The following is a 23,403-nucleotide window of genomic DNA, read 5'->3' as shown; positions in this document are numbered from 1 at the left end:
CGATTCGGGTAATAGGCAAGCTTCAATGTTAGTTTTTGACGTGTGCATGGCCTCCCCCTCGTGGAGGCATCTTTTTTTGCACCTGAGAAGCACTCCTACATGTCCTCTTGCGCAAGAGGGCCACTTCTCCTTCAGGAGCATCTCATCTCCTTTAATTATGGTAGCCGTTGCGGTCATGTCTAAGTCAAAAAGTCCTAACGCGCTTCCTCATTTTTCTGCACCAAGCAAATACCATCTCAGAAGTCTAACGAGGAGCAAGCTTCCGTTGACTAACACATAATGATACAGAAGTATATAAAACATAAAAGCTAAGTGTAGTGCCGCCTCGTAGCCCGTTGAATACCCCAAGATCAATCGAACCTTGGGAGTTTCCAAAGTGTCGATACATAGTAACAACTTATACCCGTCAAGTATTAGCAAGAACACTCCAACAACGATGGCTGTAAAGAGTTGTGCATAGGGTAATCTCCTTGTGACTATTCTCATTGATAGAGTTTTGCCCGAAAGTGTACTCTGTTCCGAAAATAGTGGAAATACTATAGCTAGGCATACTTCAAAGCTTAATGTTTCCACCTAGGATACGCCTTCTTGCTTAAATTCTGTGGTGCAAATGTTCTGTTACTTTGCATCTATACTTCATCTCTGGTATTGCAATGACGCAGTGACGAGTCACCTGCAACTTTTGTAACTCGAACGACACACATACAAAAAAATTCTCCCCATCTAGAAATATCGGGAAAACAACGACTTGATCCAAGTGCTCTGATTGAAGCAATTCTGATATATACTGGCGCGGCCCAGGTTTTGGTGCTTCCACTTCACGAACGCGAACAACAACCGCGGCACCGGACGAAGTCTACAATACAACGTCTATGCAACTCGAACCAAGTTTTTTGTCCAACGAACGCGACGGAAAAACTATCTCCATGCTGATCTCCAGGTTTTGCGGGGAAAGAAGCGGGGCGCCTCATATCGATCCTGGTTCGGAGAGCCGCCGTCGGAGGTATTTGCGATCTGCGACGATACTGCCATGGCCAATACGAAGTGACTCACTTCTTACAGAAATACTCCGATGGCCGAGAAACAGCCAATACTAGGCATGGTTCACGTCACAATGTATATCCGGGTGTACGAGGAGCTCGCATTCGGATGGAAGACCAAGAAGCTAGCTGGTTGAGCTAGTGAAAGAGGATATGTAAAGGGACGATGAGCGCGCATGCGCAAAAGGTCATGCTCGTGTAGAGGACTTTTAGTTTGCCCTGGACTGCCGGTCATGAAGCTCCTCAGCACAGTCGCTCTCATTCCTCTAATCCATCAGGGCTATGCGCTCCTCGATGCAGACGCTATAATCACCAAGTACTATGGCAACGACGCAGCATGGTACCGCAACCGAATCCCACTCTTCGATTCTAGCGACAAAGACATCACAGATGTGTACTACTACCGATGGTCCATTTTTCGCGCTCACCAACGCGACCTTGGCGCCAACGGCTACATCTCCACCGAGTTCCTTGACGATGTCGGGTGGCAGACTATGCCATGGGCGAGTCTCAACGATGCAACCGGATTCCACTTGTTGGAGGGAAGATGGTCTCGCGATCGACGATTCAAAGAAGACTACGCGACGTTCATTTACAGCAGCAATAGTAATAGTCGCCAGTTTTCCGAGAGTATGGCTGCGGCTGTTTGGCAGGGGTATCTTGTTGATGGAGTAGTAGAGGATGTTGTTAAGAGACTGGATGATATGACGAGGGTGTATGAGGCATGGGATGACTCTTATGATAAGGATAAAGGATTGTATTACGTTGAGCCTATCCGGGACGCGACGGAGTATACAATCTCCAGTATAGATGCTTCGGGTGGCTATGATGGCTTCTTCGGCGGCGACTCGTTCCGCCCCAGCATAAACAGCTACCAATACGCCAACGCCCGAGCAATCGCAAACATGGCGGCCTTGAAAGGCGGCCAGCAAAACACCGTCGACACCTACACAGCCCGCGCCACAGCCCTGAAGTCACGCGTCCAAGAAGCCCTCTGGAATTCAACCTTCGCCCACTTCATCGACCGTTACCACGTCAACAACACAAACGTCACATACTGGGATCCCATCCGCGGGCGCGAACTAGTTGGTATGGTGCCATGGACCCACGACCTCCCCGACGACACCGCTACCTACGCACAAGCCTGGTCGCACATCCTCAACAGCAGCGAACTTGCCGGCGAACACGGCCTGCGTACCGTAGAGCCGTCATACGCATACTACATGCGACAATACCGATACGAAGGCCCGAATCCAGAGTGCCAGTGGAACGGCCCCGTTTGGCCTTTCCAAATGACGCAGGTGCTTTCCGGACTAGCCAATTTCTTGGATCATTATGTGGAAGGCAAGGAGACGGGCGTTGTCAACAACGATGACTACACCAATCTACTACGTCAATACGCGCAATTGCATAGGAACCCTGATACGGGGATCTTGGATCTAGAAGAAGACTACTACCCCGACACAGGCCTGCCCATTGTCGGACTAAAGCGGAGTCATCACTACTTCCACTCTGGGTTCAACGACCTTGTCCTATCAGGTCTCGTTGGCATCCGGCCGTCTGCGAACGACACACTGGAAGTAAGCCCCCTCGCTTCAGCAGCGCAGATGACTTATTTCCGCGCTGAACGTATCGTGTACCATGGACATGAAATCGCCGTTCAATGGGACGCCGACGGCTCACACTACAACGCCGCTGGCTTGCAAGTCGAAATCGACGGCAACGTCGTTGCTTCATCCCCTACTCTCACCCGTCTCACCGTAGACGTGCAACGTCAGGCTCCACCGGCTATCACCCGTCGAATCGCAAAATCTGTTCAGCTCAGCGCTACAACGGCGTACCCGCGTGGTACGACAAGTGTGGGGGACACTAGTCAAGCGGCTACGTACCCTGCGATTGATGGTAGGATATGGTTTTATCCCGAAGAAGATGCTAAGAACGGGTGGGATACACCGGTCGGTAATGGAACCGCCGTGTGGTTTCAGATCGATTTTGGCAACACTGTCAGTATTAGTGCGGCTGAGCTTGCATTTTTCGCAAACGAGCAGCAGGGTTTTGCGGAGCCCGCTAGCTACAAGCTGCAAGTACCCAGTGGAGGAGATAACGGGGATTGGAGCGATGTGGAGGATGCGACCTATGGGGATATTGTTGCGAATGGAATTACGGGGGCAGAGTGGAAGGAGGTTGAGGGAGAGAAGGTAAGGGTTGTTTTCACGCCAAAGTTGGGCACCAAGGTTAGGATTGCAGAGTTCAAGGTGTACTAGGTACAAGTATTCTGATGGAGGTGAACACTTGGTTCAGATGGCGGCTGAATGAGACATTGATGAAGAATATCACTTGATTTTGGTTGGTGACATCGAGCAACACGAACTACATCAGGAATGCATGTGTGTGGGCCCAAATATTCGTAATCATGAGTTTGTATTAACGAACAAGGGGTATGTACTTCTATTTGCGCCAATGAAAAGACCACGCATCAAAGTGTCTATATATTCAACTCCTCCCTGGCCCCAATCCACCAGCCCACCACCCAGAGTCAACCCAATACCTATTCTCCACGTGAGCTGTCTCCACCGCCCTAACAAGCTTTCTCCGATCAACATGCAGATCCGCATGCCCATTTGTCAGTTCACCCGGTGTGCGCGTTCCACTTCGCTCCTTCTGAGGACTGTTTTGCACATCCTCAACAGCAATCTCAGTATCAGACGTGGAAGCCGGCGATGCAGACCGAGAGGTTGAAGAGGTTGGCGAGGGCGTACTATCAGGAGAGTAGATAGTTGGTATTGCGCCTAAGATCCGACCAGCGGCGAAGACGCAACCACCAATTGCATGTCTGATGAGAGAGTCGCCCGTGAGACTTCCGATTATGAAGATGTCTTTAGCTACTTCGAGAGATGTAGCTTCGGCTTTGGCACGGAGTGTTCGACCTGAAATTAGATGACCAGACGATGGGTCGGGGCTCATGTGGTCGGGCGAAGTTAGAATCTCAGCGCACAGTTCTGGGGAGAGGAAATCCAAGGTTCCGCGTCGACCGACGACGTATGCTAGACCGCCTATATCACGTGTGATAGTTTCTCCTGAAGATAGTCGTAGTACTACGGTTGCTATATTTCCAGAGGTAGACGCACTGACAACCTCGGCATTAGGCAGGCCTTCGTAGAGAGTCCAGTCGCGTTGCTGAAACGGATTTGATTTGCGCCGTATAGAAGGAGACTTTACTGTTTTCTTCTTAGCCGTAATCGCTGCAAGCTTCATTTGGCGGTATACGGTTGCATACTCGGGGTATGCGGTGTGGTGACAGCCTCGTAATGGAGATGGACGCTTCTCAGGAGCCCACTGGAAGATGTGTACGATCCTTCGAGTTGGCGGCGCCGATATGATAACGTCAGCAGCGGAGAATCCAGATCCAATGACGAGTAATGGGGCTTCTTGCGAGTCCATCTGTGCGACGGGCGCGAGGTAGAGTGGTGGCGGGATGTTGACTGTGAAGATACCGGACGCAAGTACGAGATGCTTGCATCGAATCCCGAGACTCCCGACAGAAAATCCGCGTACTGTTCGATGCACATGTTCGACTTTCAGCCCCGTGTATATGCTATCGGCTATGCCCACCGCCTCCGGATATGTCCTCAGGTAATCCGCAACCTCGACCCTCGAAGGCCGTACGAACTCCGCCTCGTCTTCCCTTCCGCTCTTGGCCAGATGGTCTGCATACGAATAGCCCGGGAGGCTTAACTGTTCCGCATAGCTCAATGTGCCAATATCCGCGCTCGCGGAGACCGGGTTTTCCGCCCACTGTCCGCCTGCATGGGCTGTATCTCCAATTGCAACATGTGGAATGGCCTTGTCAGGCTCGTACCGCCATTCAATGCATGATTTGGGATTCAGCTCGGTATCGGCATTGGGTCGAACAAGGGTATCGAGCAGCGTATTGACCGGCAGCGCTTGGGTCGAGTAGCGTAGGGAGGACAAGAAATGCGCGTACAGATCCGGCGTCAGGTGAAGCAGGTTTGGTGAATTCTGCAGTTTCGCGTCGAGTATCGCGTCATGATGGCCTCCGATGTAGTAGGGAATATGGCCGTGTAGGATGTAGGAGAGGATGAGGGCTGACGGCCCGTTGCCTATAATTTGTAATCAGTATCTACCCTGCGCGCGCATGTTAGTCCCATCACGTACCAATAATCAACGTGTCGACGCATTCCGGAAGCGAACGAGCCATGGACTTTTGCAGCAGAATGCCATGAGGAAGTGGAAGTTAGCATGGACGAAAGGAAGGGCAAAACGGGGCATGTCAATAGTGTATGTCTTCAACATGACGGCTTCTTTAATTCTTCGGCGCTAGAAGCGGTCCCTGTTCCGCCGCGGTGGGGGGTGCCGGGTCTCGCCTTCCATATTGGAGGGGTTGGTTGCGAAGATGGTCGGCTCGTCGCTGACCAAGCTAATCGACGTGCCGTACGATGTTGACGATTCAGGTGCGGTGGGGATTGCGTGATCAATGCGGGTGAGAGACGCGTGAGATGCACGAGGTCATTGCATGGCCGTGGGGGTGGTGAGGTCACAGCCTTGCGCTCAAGTGCGGGGCAAGACAAAGTACAATAGCATTAAACTGTAAATTCATGTGAAAGCCAACTATGGTATCTCTTCCTAACTATCGCACGCCAAGCCGCCCTGTAAAATTTGAGTTGTTCAACCCTGCGCAAGAAGAAGAAGAGCATGCACGCTTAGTGATTTCAAAGCATCGGGGTTACCCGTCGGGTCTAAAGAGTGAAATCGGTCCTGCAAAACGTTACCCCACATCATCACGTCCGCGTCCGGTCCGCTACGCGATCCTTCATCGCGAGAAGCCTAATATCTGTACGTGACGGTATTACGCTCTGCGACGGGCGAAACGTCATGAGCCTGCTGCTGAGGCACGTTGAGGTCAGGTGTCCGCGGGCGTTCAGTGCGCGGTCGCATATGGTCATCTTCTTCTGGGATTGATTGTTGCGCGCCGTGCATGGTCAAGTTGTTTGCGGAGCTCTCTTGTCGGCCCAGATACGATGGAGTTGACTGGAAACCGGGATGGTAGGGATCCGGTGAGCCACCATAATCGTTTGACGGTGAAGAGTTCTGGTGCGCTGGAGGTGTGTATGTAGTCGTGTAGTGATCAGCGAATGGGTTCTCTTCTTGTGCGCTCGGTTGTGTACGGTTCGGTGCCGCCTGCAGTGACGGAGGGAGATTGCTTTGATCGCTCCCGTAGTTTGTAGGTGTTGCACCGATTGTTTGGCTAGGTTGTGTCGTTCCAAAGTTCATAGCAGGTATGGAAGGTGCATCGTTATTTGAAGGCACACCAGCTGGACTAGTATTGCCATTCGGCGGCGGTGGCGGCGGCATGGCAATTCCACTCTGTACCGGTGGGGATGGCGAAGCACCCATAAATCGACGGGCTTGGAGGACGGCGCGCTGGTGCTTGGAGGCAGCGAGGGAGAGCTGCTCGTTGGTTTCGATCAGCGTGAGCATAGTGTCATCGTCGGGCGCTGGATTGTCGCATGCGATGTAGCCATGTATGCTGCGCTGGGCGGCCGTGCAGCGCTCAGCGAATTCCTTGACCAGCTCGTTACCGAGTAGTTCATTTGCTGGCGTGGATTGTACGAGCTGCAGGAGAAGCTTGGCCGATGTACGCGCTTCCTCGATGCGACCTGCGAGCTCTACTGGCGGCGGCAGTGTCTTGGATGATGACCTATGTCCTGAACTAAAGCCGCCTTGTATGTTCTGCGACGCTGACCAGCCTGGCGCATGGAGCTTCCGGGGGCCAAACTGCTTTGCGGCGACTGCCATGAGGCCCTTTTCTTTCTTGTACATGGTGAACAGCGTGTTCAGGTTGGTGTCATAACCCTTTTCACGCTCCATTGAATCCAGCGTCTCTTTCACAATCTGAGCTACACTTGGATCTCGACCTTTGCGAAGTAGGTCCTTGATTGTGTCGGCGAACTGCTTGTCGATATTCTTGGTAAAGGATGGACCCGGATTGTCGGCCAAGATTCTAACAAGCATCATGGCATTGTACTGGACATGAGGGCGAGTAAAGTTCTCTTTGGAGAGGAAGATGCGGATCTGTCTTGCGGCGGCTGATGCAGCGCTCGGGCTTGCGACGGCGGACTCGACGATGGTAGGCAGGTGGAGGACTTCTTCGCCCTGGGTAGGTTAGTATGGCGCCATAGTTTTGTGAGTGAATGTCATACCGAGTTTGCGGCACCAGACTCACAGAAGGCCATCTACTCGCTGTTAGCTGCTACGAAGATGCGACGAGGCGGTATGACCTACCACTCCCCTGGTGGCATTTGCCTCGGGCGTGTCAGCATTTGAGTCGATATTGACATCTTGGGCTGTTTGCGCTGCCAGTGTTAGAGTGCAACAGGCAGAAATTCGATATGCGACCCACAGGATCGTTTGCGCATCAAGCTGCCCAAGTTGAGGCGCTTCTTGAGCTCCATGTCTGCTGTTCCTAGCGGAGTGGTTCCGCGACTTCAAATGGACCCAAGAGAGTCTGGTGTGAATGCGCAAATACAGAGTGCAGACGCGCAAAAAGACTAGATAGCTCCGAGTCCGCGAGTCTTGGTGGAAAGGGGAGAGATGGTGGGATTGAGGAATTGATTGAGGCCTCCAGCGCGCCTTCCTCGCGCCGACGGTTACCTAGGTAAGGCTGCGCCTCTTGTTGCCAAGCCATGTCCAGTTCGCGAACACATGTACAGGCAACGTAAACAGCCGCGTATAACGTGTGGCGACGCTGCAACCATCGCTGTACTGCACTACCATCTTCTTCCCCACACAGCGCCATCTACGCGTCCCGGATGGCGTAGGGTATGCCAAGATATGTCATCGGCCTTTTCCTGCAGACCCACGGCCCGGTAGTCTGCTTTTTATTGGACCCTTTCCGTGCATCCACACTGATTCTACAAGTACCGGAGATGGGACGCCTACTAAGCGTCGCAGAATACGTCGAGATTGTGACACATGACCGGGTACCTGCTTGTGCTGCGGCCGCGTGATACCACGGTTCGTCTGTTCGACGGGTGGCGGTAAAATGAAAAGGCAACCGGCTGTTGAATATACACAGAACCATGAACGCAGTCTGGCGGTTGTCGTCTTCTTTGTCGCCGAGAGGTGTGACGGCGGCATAGTCTGAGCCCAGTACCGATATAGCCGTACTGACGCCATGTTGCAAGACACGTCAAACGTCACGCCCCAGTCTAATTCTTCAGCAGTACCCGATCCATCTCAGCGTCTCCAAAGTCTGGCACAGCCAAGTGTAGGCTTTCATCAACCGACGGGGTCAGCGACATGTTATTTCCGTTCAAGAACACAAACCTGTCACGGGCTACTACAAACATCAAAGACTCACACTGATCTAGTAACTTGGCTGTGGTTGCGTCACTTTGTTCGCATCGACACCAGGTGAGCTACGATTCGCTGTTACCAGTTGTGACATTACTCTCCCCACTGTTAGTGTTGGAGACTGAGAGTATCGCCCATGAGTTGTCCCCACCTATTCGAGGCGATATGGCGACAAGGTTCAAGGATCGTCGCTTCCTCGGCAAGCGACCATTGCTACAGGATGCGGCAGCCATGCGTGGCTTGGCCAGACGTCATTCCCTCATGCGCACTTGTTCCATTCGTGAGACACTTCGACAGCCACTCAGCTCGCCCTGGTCAAGTGCCAGGCACAAAGTATATGACCTCAACCATGGCCCTCGCCCCCCCCTTCGTCCCGTGCAATACACCCTCCTCCTGACCTCACCATCTCGATAGGCACCCGCGCCTTTGTTTAACATCATCACCCTACAAGATGGCTCCTGAATCCGCCTCCGCCATGGCTGGCCAGGCTCGTATGCGTGTTAAAGAAACCGAACAAGAGCATATTACCAGAGAGAACTCAGGTTTTGCCGCATTCGAAGCAGACATGCCTAAACTCGCCAACCGATTCAGCTTTTCCCTCAAAGACAACCTCTCCTCCTACCTTGGTGCCAAGAATCCTTTCTACACCAACGTTAACCCGGATACCGACTACGTATGGATACTAGACACCACCGCCTACCAGAACCGCCTAGGAAGGTGGAAGGCGGAACTTGTTGCCGCCTACTTTGTCAAGAACAGTGGCAAGGATCTCTCCAAGATCGTCGCATGGGTCTCTGAGAAGATTGGTCTGGCAGACGATGAACAGGCCAGGGCTACCGTCGCACAGAGGCTCCAGCCCTTTGCAGACCAAATTCTTCCTGCGCATTCTGTTCAGATTGATCTACTTGGCCTCAACACCAGACTGGGTCCTAGCGGCCGCGACGGCATCAGCTCGGATGAGTTGGCTATTCCTGGAAACGACTACAAGGACGGCCAGGTCAATAAGCTCAAGGCTACCAACAATGATGCGACACCATTCAATATCACTTTCGCGAAGCCTACAGGCTGGGCCGTACTCTCCGATGTCGACGACACCATCAAGAAGACTCTGACCTCGTCACCTGTCGGCATCCTTACCACCACCTTCGCAGAGGAGCCAGAGCCTATCAAGGGTATGCCAGAGTTGTACAGGCACATTGTACAAAAGCTTGACAACCCACCCTTTTGGTATCTCTCCGCGTCACCATACAACCTCTACCCATTTCTGCGCAAGTTCCGTGAGCAATACTACCCCAATGGAACTATGATCCTACGCGATGCTAGCTGGATGAATCTGGCTGGCTTCCTTGCGAACCTGACACAGGGCACTGAAGCCTACAAGGTTGATCGCATCGAGAAGGTCCACAGCTGGTTCCCCAAGCGCAAGTTCATTCTCATTGGCGACTCGACACAAACAGACCCTGAATCATACGGCGAAGCCTACCGAAAGTTTGGCAAGAACTGGATCGGTGCCATTTACATCCGCAAGGTGACGGGTGTTGCAGAGATGGATGAGGGCAACAAGAACAGCCCAGAACGTTTCGAGAAGGCTTTCAAGGGTGTCCCCAAGGGTGTCTGGTACGTCTTTGAGGATGCACAGGAGCTATATGCGAAGATTGATAGTTTGCCTGCCATCAAGTAAGAGTTGGATGCTTTCAGTATACGAACATTATGAAGATTGATTCGGGGGACGGCCAAGGACGTTTTTGAGTTTTTTTTGGGTTTGCATGATACCTTGCCGACAGGCTGTTTCCGACATATGCAAGGGCAGATTCGGGAGTATGGAGTATATTTTGCTTGATTCTTTTGCCATAGTCAAATATCACGATACCCAATTATCCGTTGCTTTTCCGACTTCCTTTCTCTTCCTCCTCTATCTCTGTTCTCACACCTAGAACATCCGCTAGCACCTTCGTGTAAACGCTTAATCTGGCAATGGTTTGTTCTTCCCATTGCTCATTTGCATGTTGCATTGAATTGCATCATGTATAATAAGCTTCACATCCTCACGTCACTGTCGAATGTGCACAACATGTCACAATACTTGCTAGTTTCGCCACGATGATCCGAGGTCATGCAAAGATTCGCTGCTGGGAACCTCTACATTACAGTTTCTACTCGCTGATACAAACGCACTTGTACTTGTCCAACTGCCAGAATGGCAGCGAGCCCGCTACCGGAATCTGGATCTATTCCCCTATACGCCCTGCTCGTCCTCGTCATTGGCATATGTTGCTACTTCTTCTTCATAGGCACCGCCGTAGTCCGGCTCTGGTTCTACAAAGGCGCTCTCGGCCCCGCTCCGGAGAGATTCGTCGTTGTCAAGGTCGAGCACAAGGATGCACACCATCATGCGACGACAGCCGACAACAACAGCGAGTCCAAGGCACATGCTGACGTAATGAGAAATCAGCGTATGACCGTTTTTACACATGCTTCGTTGTCAGCGCCAGTCAAAGACATCGCACACAGTACCGCGCTCGACTACCATGTTTTCTCCCCAGCGACAACAACAGTCAACCTCCGCGACATCGAAGACCTATCCGAGATCAAGAACCCCAAAACCAGGGCCTACATAGCCGAAGAACACCGTATCTCACGAATGCCAGCATTTGACGCAGACGACTGTGGAACTGGCGATTGGTTCCCCGACATAACCTTGACGAACAAACCCATCGAATCAACTTCCACGCACTCCAAACCCCTCACTCCGTCGCAACTAGGTCTCACCCCCACAAACCGCCACGACTGGCTTGCCATCGACGAACACTACATCGAGTACCACGCTGCGCGGGTACACCTCCTTTCACGCAACCGCTCCTCTTGCATACACGTTACTCCCGAAGGCGAATCCGCATGTCGTGAGTTACTGCAAGAAGTCGCATCCTTCCTTGTCGAAACACATCACAATAAATTCAGCTTCAAGACTAAACATCGTAAAAAGCATATTCTAAATGAACTGACTAGAGAGGATTTCGCGCTAGAGCAAGGCTCCTTAGAGGCGCATCCGTTGGAGGTTATAGCGAGATTGTGTGGGGAGGATTTCATGGTTTGGGCGAGGAGCGAGAGTACTAGGATGTGGTATTTGTAAGTGCTCCGTTTCTTCGTAACTCTTTTGTGTCAGGCACGTTGTGCTAGGCCTAGGCTGATGATGAGGATTATAGACAAGCTAGTACGACTCTCTTCCCATCCGGTTACACCATAGCGCCGTACCTAGGAAAATCAGTCGATGTTATGGTCCAGGGCGAAGGAAACAGAAGACTGCCGATGATACCTTGGTCTAGTGAGTCTCAAATCTCACCTTCCAATCCGTTCTCCCTTCCCATTGACCGTCCGAGACTGATACTTCTTCAGCCTTACCATCAATACTAACCCTCGACCTCCCCACGATCTCTCCTTACTCGCATGCCGGCCCCCTAACTCTCCACCAATCATTTATCCAAACGCGCCCACTTCACTCCTCTCTAGCATCCACCCTCCACATCCCCCGCCCCATCGATTTCTTCGCCGGAAACATAGCAACCCTCCACCCTACCGAATTACTCGTACGTACTGAGATGCAGATGTTTGCGCGCTTGCCCAAAACAGGTGCTGTGGTTGTGACAACGAGGACGCGTACGGAGACGTTGAGTGAGATGGCAGAGAGGATGAACGGCAGAGAGAAGGATGCATTTATGATGGAGGTGGAGGGGTGGGGAAATGAGGAGGCGAAGGCTAAGGGGAGGGACTTGTGGATTGGGGTTGTGGAACGGTGTTTGAAAGGTCGGTGATCGTTGTAGTGGATTTCGTATTGGTGTGGTACATGATATGCTGACGAATGCGTGAATAGGGCAGAGTGCGTTCAGGGATGATACGACAGTTTATAGTAGGCTGTCAAGGGTATGAGGTAATTAGGAGTGGATAAATTGGTGCTTAGGGATTTGAGGCCCAAAGGGGTGATTATGGTGCTTGTAATACCAACACCTAAGTGGTGCAACAACACACCGCCACCTTATCGCTACCGTACAACAACGACAAAAGATCACAAAAACACTTTTCGTACACAATTCTACTTTAGTGTTCTCCAACTCACATACATCAACATGGCAGACACCACCTCGCTCAGCCTGGTAGCAGCCACTCTCAACGTTGCCAACATACCTACCTTAACACCCAAGACAACTACCATCGTGACCACCCCAACAACCACATTAATTATGCATTCTCCAACAAACCCCATCTCTCCGACCATTAACATCCCAACCACCCCTGTGATCGTCCACAATACTCAAGGCGACTGTCTCCCCCAAGCCCCTGGCTACGGCCCCATCCCCTCAGAAGACAACATGCACTCCTTCTACACCTCCCCTCTTCTCCGTTCACCCGCTCTAGACGCCACCACACCCTACGGCTATTCTCTCGCCTTCCGTGAAGCAAACGCATCCTACATCGGCACCGAGTACCTAGGCTTCTATGAGCTACAAGCATACAGTACGACCGAGTGTGTGAGTAGATGTCTCGGCTGGGGAATATCTGCTACACAAGGCGAGCCAGAGCCTCGATCCACCCTCTCGTTTCCAGAGGGATTCGATTTCTCAGCTACACCCACCTACACACCAACTCTACCCACGCAGGTGTGTAATAGCTTCAACATTTATTTTGAGCGTTCACCTGCTATCAACCTTGGTCCCGAGTGTAAGAACGCGGGCAGTCGCACTATTATCAAATGTGCGCTTTGGGGTGAGGGGGATATGCACAAAGAAAGTGCGACGAATACAGGGTATCGAGAATGGGATTTCGAGGTCGTGATTGCGGGGTCGAATGGGTATAGGTATGGATCGGAGGAGAATGACAATGTGAAGAAGTCCGCTGGAGAGAAAACTGTGACACTGGATATCGCTATGGAGGCCGTGAGAAAGATCATAGTAGGTGGTGTGGTGGGATTGATGATAGTCGGGGCTATGGGAATCTTAGAAGATTGACATGGGATGGTACTACAAGTCCAAGTATACACCATTCAGCTTAGTTGTTCGAAAGCAATTAAAGACGATTCTCGGGTATCATTTGGGTCTATTGTGACCTACGTTTCTATTTACAAATACAAGTTGCTGTAACTCATTCATCAAAGACGCTACAACCGCTGGACAGAAAGCACCAACCGCTTTTCAAGGCCCGAAATTTCCAAACGCCATAACGTGCAGAGAACATGCTTCATCTAGAAAGCATAGAGACCGCGCATGTTCCAGATCGCCTCATCAATCATGCTGGGTGTCCATTCTGCACCCGTCATCTGGCCAGCGATGCTCTCTCGCTTGTCGCGTGATAACACCAAGAAGCGCTCGATGAGATCACCATCGATTACGCTCTTGACCGGCGCGAAGTAGCTGCGGAAGGCGAGATGATCGCGGCCCGATAGTGGCTTGTCGTCTGACCGAAGTTGAAGCTCCAGTTGCTGGAACATCTTGTGTTGTCGGCGGGAGCTAAAGGGAATAAGTGCACCAAGGGTACCTTGGAGACCAGCCCAGAAGATGATGCGCTCACCACCTGACAAGAGAACAGTCTTCTGTATTGAAACAGGAATGTCGTTTGTGAAGTAGTGGGCAATGAGGTCGAGACGGTTCGGTGTACCGCCCAAGTAGCCCTTATCTACTAGGAGATCTGAACCGTCAGGCGACTCATCGGAAGACTCAGAAACCTTCTGTGGGCAACGCACAAGCCAGATGTTGCCGAACTTGTCGCCTCCAACTGTGGTGTCATAGTCCAACATCTCAGATGCTGAGGTGTGACGCGCGATTGTGTCATCAACAAAAGGAATGAGGCGGTTGGGGTGAACTTGGTCCTTGTGAACGACATAGGTGACGGACTGCGCCTGGTCGGAGACAACCAACCGGCTGCCTTGGGTCTTGAGATCAGTGATGCGCGTCGGTACGCAGTTTGGAGCCTGAGCTTTGCGTAGAACAGACTTCATACCGCAGTCGTAGAGACACAGATGACGACCAACACCAGCGATGAGCTTTCCCTTGAATGCAAGTAGCGCTAGAGGCGGGTCGCTGACCTCAGTCTCGTGGAAGAACTCCAGCTCGCGACCAGTGGGGTTGATCTTGTACACTTGTATTGAAGCAGAGGTGTATTTGAAGGGAGCGAAGCTCAAGTCTTTGGCAGTGCCAACAACCAAGAATGCTTCCTCACCACGACTCTCGAAGAACACCAAGGCAGCACTGACAAGTGACTGATTGCCATTCAGCTCAACGGTGTGGGTGACAGTCTTTTCGCTCACAGGATCGACAACTTGGATACAAGATGCCCAGCTTCCCTGAGCTCTTGGGTAACCAAAATCGATGGCTGGAAGCTCGTCGCTATCGATTGTGCCGTTCGTGGCGTCGCCATTGGTGCCGTCGTCCTCTTTCTTGATACCAGCGTGGGCGATTAGCTGTTGGCGTCTGTCGGCGCTTATAGTGTTGTTGTCGCTCTCAATCACGTAGAACACACCCTGGTCGTGCCATCCAACCATCTTCCTTGGAGTGTACTTGAGCGGTATGTTCTCGTAAGTCGTGTTGTCCGTCAGGTCGTTGAATGTGAAGATTCTGTCGTGGTCAGCAACTGATCGTGTAGGCCGTCATTGTAATAAGAACAAATTGATAACTGCTTTCAGTAGGAACAATTGGAAATTTGTTATTGCCCTCATCGTGTTTAGGGAGTACAGAGTTTCATCATTGCAGTTGGGAAGAAAGAGATGGGATGTGCTTACCGTAACTCGTTGCCGCTGACGCAGATGATTCCCTTGAACTGAGAACCATCGAAGTTCCAAGCGGACTTGAACGGAATGTAGTTCAGCGGTGTCAGCTGCAACACTCCGGTACGAGGATGTGTGTAGCCTAGCCATGGCCGTGAGGTCATTGCGATGATAGCAGGTTCGCCTGCAACGGTCACCTTCGCAAACTTAATAGGCTCGGGCCCGAGGAAGCGCCTCCGGGTGTCGCCGATGTCGCCAGTCATCTCGTCCAGTACTGATCGGATGTATACACCACTTCGTAGACCAATGTGCAAGAACTGGCTATATCCACGGGGGGACTTGTCCGTCATGAGGTTGATGGTCAAGTCGCTGGGCGGCGACGTGAGGGCTTGAACAGAGATACTTCGCAGGATATTTCCTTCCATGTCAGGACTCAAGTTGAAGATCCTGACAGTCTGGTCACTGCAACCGACAGCCAAGAAGAACGCTCGCACGCTACCTTCGGGTACGTCGGGCATTGCAAGGCAGTTGATGGTGCTGTCCAAAGCAATTTCCTCCTCAGCCATAGCAAGTGATCCATCTGAGTCGCATTCGAAGTATAGGATCTGACCGGAACTTAGCGCGATAGCAACTTGTCGGTTGTTGGTAGCGCAAGCTACGATAGTACGATGCGCCGGAGGTTGCCAGTCAGTCAGACTAGCGTGCGTCGCGCTCGCATCGTCGTTAGGAAACTGGATGCCCTGGATATGACGGATACCCTTGGGGTGAATCTGGATAATGCAGTCCTCACCGAACTGCTGTACACCAAGCGTGTTCGTGTCTGGAAGGAAGCCCGTGTTCGATGCTTCCTCGACATCGTCGCCAATTTTGAGAACAAGCGTTCTGCTGTGAAGGCACATGACGATAAGGGTATCAGTTTCGTCTTCGCTGGTCAATTTCGTAGTCCAGACATCGGAAGCATTCTGCGGCAATGGCGACTCGATGAGGTCCAGAACCTCAAGCGCGTTTCTGGTGGTGCGGAACGAACTCCGACCACCGGTGCCGTTGATCGTGTAAACTTGGGGCGCATCTTCCAATGCAGGGTTGGCAACTTCCATACCCATGATCGGATTGAGACTAGGCATCGTCTCTACCGCGGTGAGGTTGACAAGGGCCCGAGGTTTGAAGAAAGGCGGTGCAAAAGAAGTTTCTGGATCGACAGGGAATTGGCCGCTCTCGAAAACGGGGTCTTCCGTCTCGTCTCCCAAAGATTCTAGCTCGTACAAGATCCGGTCTCCAGATTCGCAGGCGGCGTACACGAAACCCGCCCTCAAAATGCAGATGCTGGTCGCGACAGGGATAGTGTCAAAGTATTTGATCTTGATCTTGTCGACCGTGCCGCTAGTTGCTTCTACGGTAAGCTTGAAGACGTCGCCATCCTCTGTTTGTAGGAGGTAGAAGAAATCGCCGCCTTTGAGAGAGTACAGAGTACCAGCAACGATCATGCGCTTGCGGTTGGGATCTTCGGTGGCCCCCTCACGACGTGGGATGGCCAATCGGTGGACACTCGATTTGTTGTTGAAGATACGGCGGTATGTGATGCTGTCCTCTCCGCAGCACAAGACACCGCTTGGGGCATTTGGTCCTCCCGGTACTCGAAAGAGGGTATTGGCTGTCCGATCGACTGGCTCTGACCATTTCCGAACGATGTGGTTCAGACCAAGATCTAGCTCGTAGTAAACCAGCTCTTTCTTGATCTCGTCGTACGCTTCGCCAGTAGGATCAGTCTCGGAGTTCGAGTAATCGACCTCCAGTGTAGCGAACATGGGGTTGTCGTAACCAACATCAAGCCCGATGAGGCAGTACACTAGCGTCTGTGGCTTGTGTGCCTCTAGTGGTGAGGATATGGCGATATCCGTCTGACCACTTCGGGTGAGGATGTAGACGAGTTTGTTCTTCTCGGTCGAGGCGATCATGATAGCCCGCCCTTTCGGGTCGGCTGCCAGATACTCGCCCGGCACTACGCGTCGTATTCCAGACTTGCCGAACGTCTCGAAGTGAACCGTCTTGAAAGTGTGCTCATCTGGCATGTACTCATATGTAACTAACCGGCCAGAGTCGGTGGTTATGACGATATGGTCTGACGGAGTCAGTAGAGGTTCTTAGTGTTTGCAGTCCAGTCCACCGCGGGCTCAAAGAGCTGGGAGCTCGAAGGTGTCGTGTGCTTTGAAAATCACTATACTGCTTGTAGCGGGGAAGATGGATTGACATACCTTTGGTACCGCCCGCGATCCTGAACTTGGCTATACGACGGATGATACCAAACACATCCTGCGAGTACAGCTCTTGGAAGCCTTTCTGCCGCCGCGAGACCTCGAGGATGGCAAGCCGTGAGCCGCTCGCTGTGAGGATCTGCTGCTTGCCGTTCCCAAGGAAGTCGCCGGAGATTGCCTCCTGTGTCGCTGTCGGCTGCTTCACCGTCAAGGCGTACAGGGACATGGAAGAGAAGCTCGTCATGATGGGCGACGGCGGGCGCTGGCCCTGGTACTATTGCCGCGTCGATGTCTTGAGAGCGCGTGAGCGGATATCGAGATTGAACGACGAGCACTCAGAAGTAACGTATTAGATTATCGAGTATGATGCGCGCCGTTGTAGGGCAGCGCGACTGAGGAGTTGCTTGCGCGAGGTTGTCGAGGCTGGTGAAAGATTTACGCGCAAAGAGGCCAGAGCTTCTCGGCCTAGTGTCGGTCCGCCCTGACCAATTGGTGGGATGGCCCCACTAAAATTTCATGTCGCAAAGTCTATGCAGGCGCATACACGACGACGGCCACGACAACTTTCACGTTCCCTAAATCCGAATCTCCAATATGAAGCGCAAAGTTGGTGCCCTCGAGAAGCTGGAGTCTGATCATGCAGCACTCCGGTTCAAGCTGAAACGAGACCCTCAATCGTACAGAGACGACTTCGAGCAGCAATGGCAGCAGTACCGAACCCTCCTCGACCTCTTCCTTGCAGACCCAAGCACCTCTGACAGCGGTCTGGTCGCGCTTAAGGACCTCATCGAATTCGTGTCGCATACCTCAGACCTCTACCCCGACATTGCATCAGAGTTTCCTCGGGATCTGGAGCTGCTGCTCACCCACCATGAGGTGCTTGAGTACGACTTGCGGGACAAGGTTGTCGGAGCATACTGCCTGCTTAAGCGGAAAGAAGTAATAGATTCGGTCAAACTCCTCAACACGCTGTTCCCCATCCTTGTGACGACCAACAGCAAGAGTCTGCGACAATTACTCTACACCAAGATCATCTCAGACCTACGGACGGCCAACGTAAAGTCTGTGAACCACAAACTCAACAAGTCTATGCAGACAGCGTTGTACAAGTATGTCATCCCCCTTCCAATTCAAAGGTCCATCGACTAACCTTACAAAGTCTCCTAGAATCAGACTCCTCCTCGCCCAAGGGTATATGGGCCGTTAAGATCACAAGAGAGCTTTGGAAGCGACAAATATGGACGGATGCGCGCGCTGTCGAGGTCATGCGACTGGCCGCTCTGAGCGACAACGAGAAGACCATTTACGGTGGCACCAAGTTCTTCCTTGGTGGTGACGAAGAACGAGAAGCCGCCGCAGAAGAGAGCAGCGACGACGACAACGATGTGGACATTGCGAAGTTGAAGCATTCGGCTGGTATCAACAAGAAGAGCAAGAAGAAGGCCCGCGAACTGAAGACTGCAGCTGCCACTCTCAAGAAGAAGCAAAAGAAAAAGAATGCACCGCATCCTCTCAACTTCAGCGCGCTACACCTTCTCCACGATCCTCAAGGCTTCGCCGAAACGCTCTTCTCCAAGCACGTCCAGAACTCCAAGAACAAGCTTGCCCTCGAAACGAAGCTGCTGGTACTGCAGTTAGTCACTCGCCTTGTCGGGTTACATCAGCTCACAGTTCTCCCGCTATACTCATACTTCTTGAAGCATCTCACTCCTCGACAAGCGTCAGTCACAAGTTACTTGGCATGCTTAGCGCAAGCGACACACTCGTATGTACCGCCAGATGTGCTCGAACCGCTTGTGCAGAAGATTGCGAATGAGTTCGTCTCAGAAGCATCGGCCTCTGAGGTCGCGGCAGCAGGTCTGAACTCCATTCGCGAGATTTGCGCGCGTCAGCCGTTAGCTATGACGGACACCCTGCTCCAGGACTTGGTTATGGTAAGTCACCCCCCACTTTGTATGCTCCCACTGCATCGCATCGCACTCCAACTCTTTCATGATGAGAACATTTGGTCCGTGTTAATGAGGCGGCTTAAGACCCCGCTATCTGAATACAAACCCAAGCGCTTGTCGCAACTCTGATACCTTTTGTTTCTGCTACATCTTTTCAGACACTACCCTGATGTTATGATGTATACTGACGCATAGTAGTACCGCAAGTCTAAGGACAAGGGCACGATGATGGCCGCCAAAGGTCTCCTCTCCCTTTACCGCGAAGTCGGCGCCGACCTCCTTAAGAAGCGCGATCGTGGCAAAGACGCGACAATGGGTATCCGTGCTGGTACCATCAAGGAACGCCGTTATGGTGAAGAAGCTATTGGAGAGATCGAAGGCATCGAGCTACTCGAGAAATGGAAGGAAGAGGAGCGTAGGAAGAAGCTAGAAGCTGCTGGTCTGGATCCTGACGCGGACAACGGCGACGTCGAACTTGACGACGAGGACGACTGGAAGAAGTGGGATGTGGAGAGTGACGGCGACAGCGACGATTCAGGCGGCTGGATCAACGTCGAGAGTGATGGTGAAGACATCCAAATCAGCGACTCTGAAGACGAAAAGGAAAAGAAAGACAGGCCAGCAAAGAAAGCTAAGCTCGACACCACAACACCAACACCCGGTCCAGACGGCAAAGAACCTTCCAAGAGCGCCGAACCAGAAACAAAATCCCTATCCAAACTCCTCACCACCACCATCCTCACCCCAGCCGACCTCAAACAACTCCAAGCCCTGCGCGCTTCCTCAACAATAACCTCCTCCCTCGCGTCCTCCAAACGCGCCCAACTCCTCGCCGCTCGCCACGCCGACGAAGCCATCACCGCCGATACCATCGAGCTTGCCGCCAAGATCGGCAAAAAGAACACCAAAGAAGAGAAGATTGCTCTTGCACGCGCAGATCGCGAGACAAACCACAGTTCGCATGCTAAGAAGAAGAAGGAGCAGAAGGCGGCTGAGGGCAAGAGCACGACGAATCAGGAGAAGGCAAGGAAGAAGAACTTCTTGATGACGCTGGGTAAGGCCAAGATTAAGAACAAGAGGAGTTTGGGAGATGTCAAGAAGACGTTGTTGGGTCATGTAGAGAGGAAGAAGAGGGGTGGTAAGAGAGGTAACAAGGGCAACTAGTGGGTCGGTAGATGAGATTCTCGTGCTGTTAGGTATTGTGCTCATTTGGTTTACGAGAGATGAAAAAGGGAAAAGTCACTTGATACCCGAATAGAATATGGAATCATGAAACATGAGATTTCGCTCTTCTACTTGGCTTTGGTGGCGGCTAACAGGATGCTTCACATCACTCTCTTCAACACCTGCTTTTCACTTCCATACTACTTAGAATATACAAGTGCTGATATATACACATTCCTCCTAGGCACTCCTTAGCTCATCGATACTCTCCCACCTTCTGTGCAGCTCCTACAGCCAGACTGTCCCGTTCACTTACTCCTTCAACAACGGATTTGCTCCTATTCGCCCATGGACTGCATCAACACGTCGTTCAAAGCGGAAACCCGGGTTCCCAATCCGAGAGTCGTATGAACTCTCACTATGTAACTTGCTTGAGGCGTTGCCATTATTGCGAACGTGGAGTCTGTCGTCGTCGGAGCTTGGGGCTGGATGCTGTGTGGTGGCGTGCTCGCTACTTTTACCTTGATTGCTGCGGGAAGATGAAGGGTCGTGTATACGGTTTGGGGAGGGAGTGATGAGAGCGTTGATGGGATGGAGGTTTGTTTTGATGGGAGTTGCCAGGCCTTCAAAAGAACTTGAATGGAGACTCAAGTCGGTCAAACTCTTGGATTTAACTTTCGGGTTAATTGACGGTCCGCCAAGTTTCGCCTGTATGTCTTCCATGTTGAGAGTGGTAGGCATGCCTTTGTAGCGCGCTGACCCTACGGCGGAATTCGGGATGTGCTTTTTTGGAGTTGTAAGGGCGCTGCCAGTAGTGCCGAGCTTTTCCTGTATAAGAAGACCATGTGCCATCGAGGTTGAAGGCATATGCGTAGAGCCGGCTATTCTTCCGCCAAAGCTGCTCGCCACTGGAGAAGAAGCAGGTACAACCGCAAACACATCTGCAACACCATGCCCTGTATCATCTTGCCACATATCAGCATTTGCAGAGAGTATCTGGCGCAAAGCGAGGTCTTGCTCGTTCTGTACCCTCGTCGCAGGGTTTATGATGGGTTGCGGACGGTTATCTAGGCTGACAGTGCTCTCGTCGTTATTCTTCTGTCGCTTACGCGAACTCTGTGACTCAGCCTTCATCCAATCAGTCACATACTGATTTTGTACTTGAACCATCATTGATACATCATTTCGTAGACCCTTCTGGTCGGTGGAGTGCGGATAGAGTTGTAATAATGATGTGATGAGCGAGGTGTGCTCAATGAGGTGTCTGACGAGGAAGTTGGGATCTGGGTCTCGATGAATTATTGACTTGTGAGTGATATGGCGGTCAACATTGCAGACCTTGGATGGCGGCATGGAGCCAGACTGGGGAGTTGAAGTGCTTGGCTGTAGTTTAGTATGCTGCTGGTATTCTTCGGCTTCATCGTCACTGGTCTCATCAGGGTCGGCGTCAGACAGTCTTCTCTTGTGCGGTGAAGGCCGTGGAAATTCTCGAAGATATTGTATAGCCCTCCTACGGAGCACGCCTTCGTTGTGAGAGGGAGCCATCGGAAATCCGTATGTGTTAGAGGGAGCTTGGACTTGATGGTGCTGCATATACGGTGACTGATGATGCGAGGCATTCTGCTGTTGCGCAAGAACATGCGCGGAGAGTGGGTAACATGGTTTACAAGCGAGCGCCGCGTACAAGCGAGCGCCGCACCCCACCAACTTTGCGCACCTCTACAGTCGTATATCTTAACAACGTGATAATATGATATATAGATATTTATATAGCAGATTAAGCAATATCTTTAGTATCCTTCTTGCATGTACGTGAGTTGTGGCCAGTCTCCCTGCACCTCGTGCAGCGCGCCAGAGCCTGGCGGCTGAGTCCTGATCGCGCTCCTCCTTGACGCTCTTCACGAGAAATCTGCTGCTCAACCTCACGTTGAGCGAGTATATCCTCTCCCTCTCCCTTTGTTAAGGTCCCTCGCTTCTGTATACGCTTTTTTTTACGCTGTTTACGCGTTGAGGCTGCCTCATTAGCCCTCTCAAGGCTGGCAATCCGATCGCGCATCAGCTCAGCTGAGAGCATCATCACCTCAGCGCCCTTCTTAAGCTGGTCAATCGCTTCAATAATAGAGGCAGGCGATGAGCTCTTGTGCCGCCGAACGCGATCACGTATCAACGTTGATTGAGCCTCAAGCTCGCGTACGTTGCTCGGCGTACGCGCCTCCCAGAGGGCCTCTGGCAGGGCAGCTGGAGTAGGCGTACGCAGCTGCACGTCAAGCTTCGATAGTACAGTATCTGGTTGGAGAGGCACGAGGCCTGCGCCTCGAAAAGCTGAGCAGATATTGACTGATGTGAACGATCGATCAAAGGCTGCCTTGAACGCTGGCAGAAACTCGAGCTTGGTGATGTGATTGATGTGGTGGCGGATCAGGCTCTCTACCTCACGACTGTACGCGCGCTTCAACGGCGAGAAGCAGCCAACGTCAAGAGGCTAGAGTAGGTGAGATGAGTGAGGTGGCATACAGAGCGTGTAGATGTTGTTCTCCTTGCAGAGCTCTTGAAACTCAAGAGAGTGGTGGCTCCCATGGCCATCAAGGACGAGCAGACGACGCGCACCAACAACGCGAGTCTTCGTGTAAGCGTTAAAGTGCTTTAGCCACTCAACTCCTAGCTCGTTATTTGTCCAGCCATTGTCGCTAATTGCAATCGCCCAGTCGCGTGGGATATCCTCCTCGTACCAGGCAGACAGGTGATACTGGCCAGCAAAGATAAGGAATGGTGGGATTGTCCAGCCAGCTGCGTTGATCGCAGCAATCAACGTTACCTACTTACGATTGCCTGGCTGAATAGCCTTTGGTCTGCCTCTTCTCTCTGACCCTGTC

The 23,403-nt window shown here is 52.0% G+C and overlaps 9 protein-coding genes across 9 annotated transcripts; 5 read left to right on the top strand and 4 right to left on the bottom strand.

Moving 5' to 3' along the window:
* Nucleotides 1–1,273: 1,273 nt before the first annotated feature.
* On the top strand, nt 1,274–3,304 carry ALTATR162_LOCUS1244 (uncharacterized protein; the record flags this gene model as incomplete). Its single annotated transcript, XM_043308839.1, has 1 exon — nt 1,274–3,304. The coding sequence occupies one exon, from the start codon at nt 1,274–1,276 to the stop codon at nt 3,302–3,304; it is 2,031 nt and encodes a 676-aa protein (XP_043164774.1).
* A 229-nt stretch (nt 3,305–3,533) lies between these two features.
* Nucleotides 3,534–5,259, bottom strand: ALTATR162_LOCUS1243 (uncharacterized protein; the record flags this gene model as incomplete). Its single annotated transcript, XM_043308838.1, has 2 exons — nt 3,534–5,161; nt 5,217–5,259. 2 exons carry the CDS (start codon nt 5,257–5,259, stop codon nt 3,534–3,536), a joined length of 1,671 nt encoding a protein of 556 aa, XP_043164773.1.
* Nucleotides 5,260–5,885: 626 nt separating this feature from the next.
* Nucleotides 5,886–7,513, bottom strand: ALTATR162_LOCUS1242 (uncharacterized protein; the record flags this gene model as incomplete). Its single annotated transcript, XM_043308837.1, has 4 exons — nt 5,886–7,214; nt 7,262–7,294; nt 7,344–7,414; nt 7,462–7,513. 4 exons carry the CDS (start codon nt 7,511–7,513, stop codon nt 5,886–5,888), a joined length of 1,485 nt encoding a protein of 494 aa, XP_043164772.1.
* A 1,352-nt stretch (nt 7,514–8,865) lies between these two features.
* ALTATR162_LOCUS1241 (uncharacterized protein) lies at nt 8,866–10,095 on the top strand (the record flags this gene model as incomplete). Its single annotated transcript, XM_043308836.1, has 1 exon — nt 8,866–10,095. One exon carries the CDS (start codon nt 8,866–8,868, stop codon nt 10,093–10,095), a length of 1,230 nt encoding a protein of 409 aa, XP_043164771.1.
* Nucleotides 10,096–10,611: 516 nt separating this feature from the next.
* Nucleotides 10,612–11,544, top strand: ALTATR162_LOCUS1240 (uncharacterized protein; the record flags this gene model as incomplete). Its single annotated transcript, XM_043308835.1, has 1 exon — nt 10,612–11,544. The coding sequence occupies one exon, from the start codon at nt 10,612–10,614 to the stop codon at nt 11,542–11,544; it is 933 nt and encodes a 310-aa protein (XP_043164770.1).
* Nucleotides 11,545–12,535: 991 nt separating this feature from the next.
* ALTATR162_LOCUS1239 (uncharacterized protein) lies at nt 12,536–13,414 on the top strand (the record flags this gene model as incomplete). The annotated part of the gene is made up of 1 exon (XM_043308834.1): nt 12,536–13,414. One exon carries the CDS (start codon nt 12,536–12,538, stop codon nt 13,412–13,414), a length of 879 nt encoding a protein of 292 aa, XP_043164769.1.
* A 233-nt stretch (nt 13,415–13,647) lies between these two features.
* Nucleotides 13,648–17,661, bottom strand: ALTATR162_LOCUS1238 (uncharacterized protein; the record flags this gene model as incomplete). Its single annotated transcript, XM_043308833.1, has 3 exons — nt 13,648–15,016; nt 15,181–17,284; nt 17,418–17,661. 3 exons carry the CDS (start codon nt 17,659–17,661, stop codon nt 13,648–13,650), a joined length of 3,717 nt encoding a protein of 1,238 aa, XP_043164768.1.
* Nucleotides 17,662–18,011: 350 nt separating this feature from the next.
* On the top strand, nt 18,012–20,530 carry ALTATR162_LOCUS1237 (uncharacterized protein; the record flags this gene model as incomplete). The annotated part of the gene is made up of 3 exons (XM_043308832.1): nt 18,012–18,526; nt 18,577–19,351; nt 19,565–20,530. 3 exons carry the CDS (start codon nt 18,012–18,014, stop codon nt 20,528–20,530), a joined length of 2,256 nt encoding a protein of 751 aa, XP_043164767.1.
* Nucleotides 20,531–20,842: 312 nt separating this feature from the next.
* On the bottom strand, nt 20,843–22,075 carry ALTATR162_LOCUS1236 (uncharacterized protein; the record flags this gene model as incomplete). Its single annotated transcript, XM_043308831.1, has 1 exon — nt 20,843–22,075. One exon carries the CDS (start codon nt 22,073–22,075, stop codon nt 20,843–20,845), a length of 1,233 nt encoding a protein of 410 aa, XP_043164766.1.
* Between the last annotated feature and the right edge of the window lie 1,328 nt (nt 22,076–23,403).

The sequence above is a fragment of the Alternaria atra genome, assembly GCF_907166805.1.
Source record: "Alternaria atra isolate CS162 genome assembly, contig: 21, whole genome shotgun sequence".
Classification (NCBI taxonomy): Eukaryota; Fungi; Ascomycota; class Dothideomycetes; order Pleosporales; family Pleosporaceae; genus Alternaria; species Alternaria atra.
The sequence above is the reverse complement of the archived record's forward strand: the minus strand, read 5'-3'. Positions and strand labels throughout refer to the sequence as shown.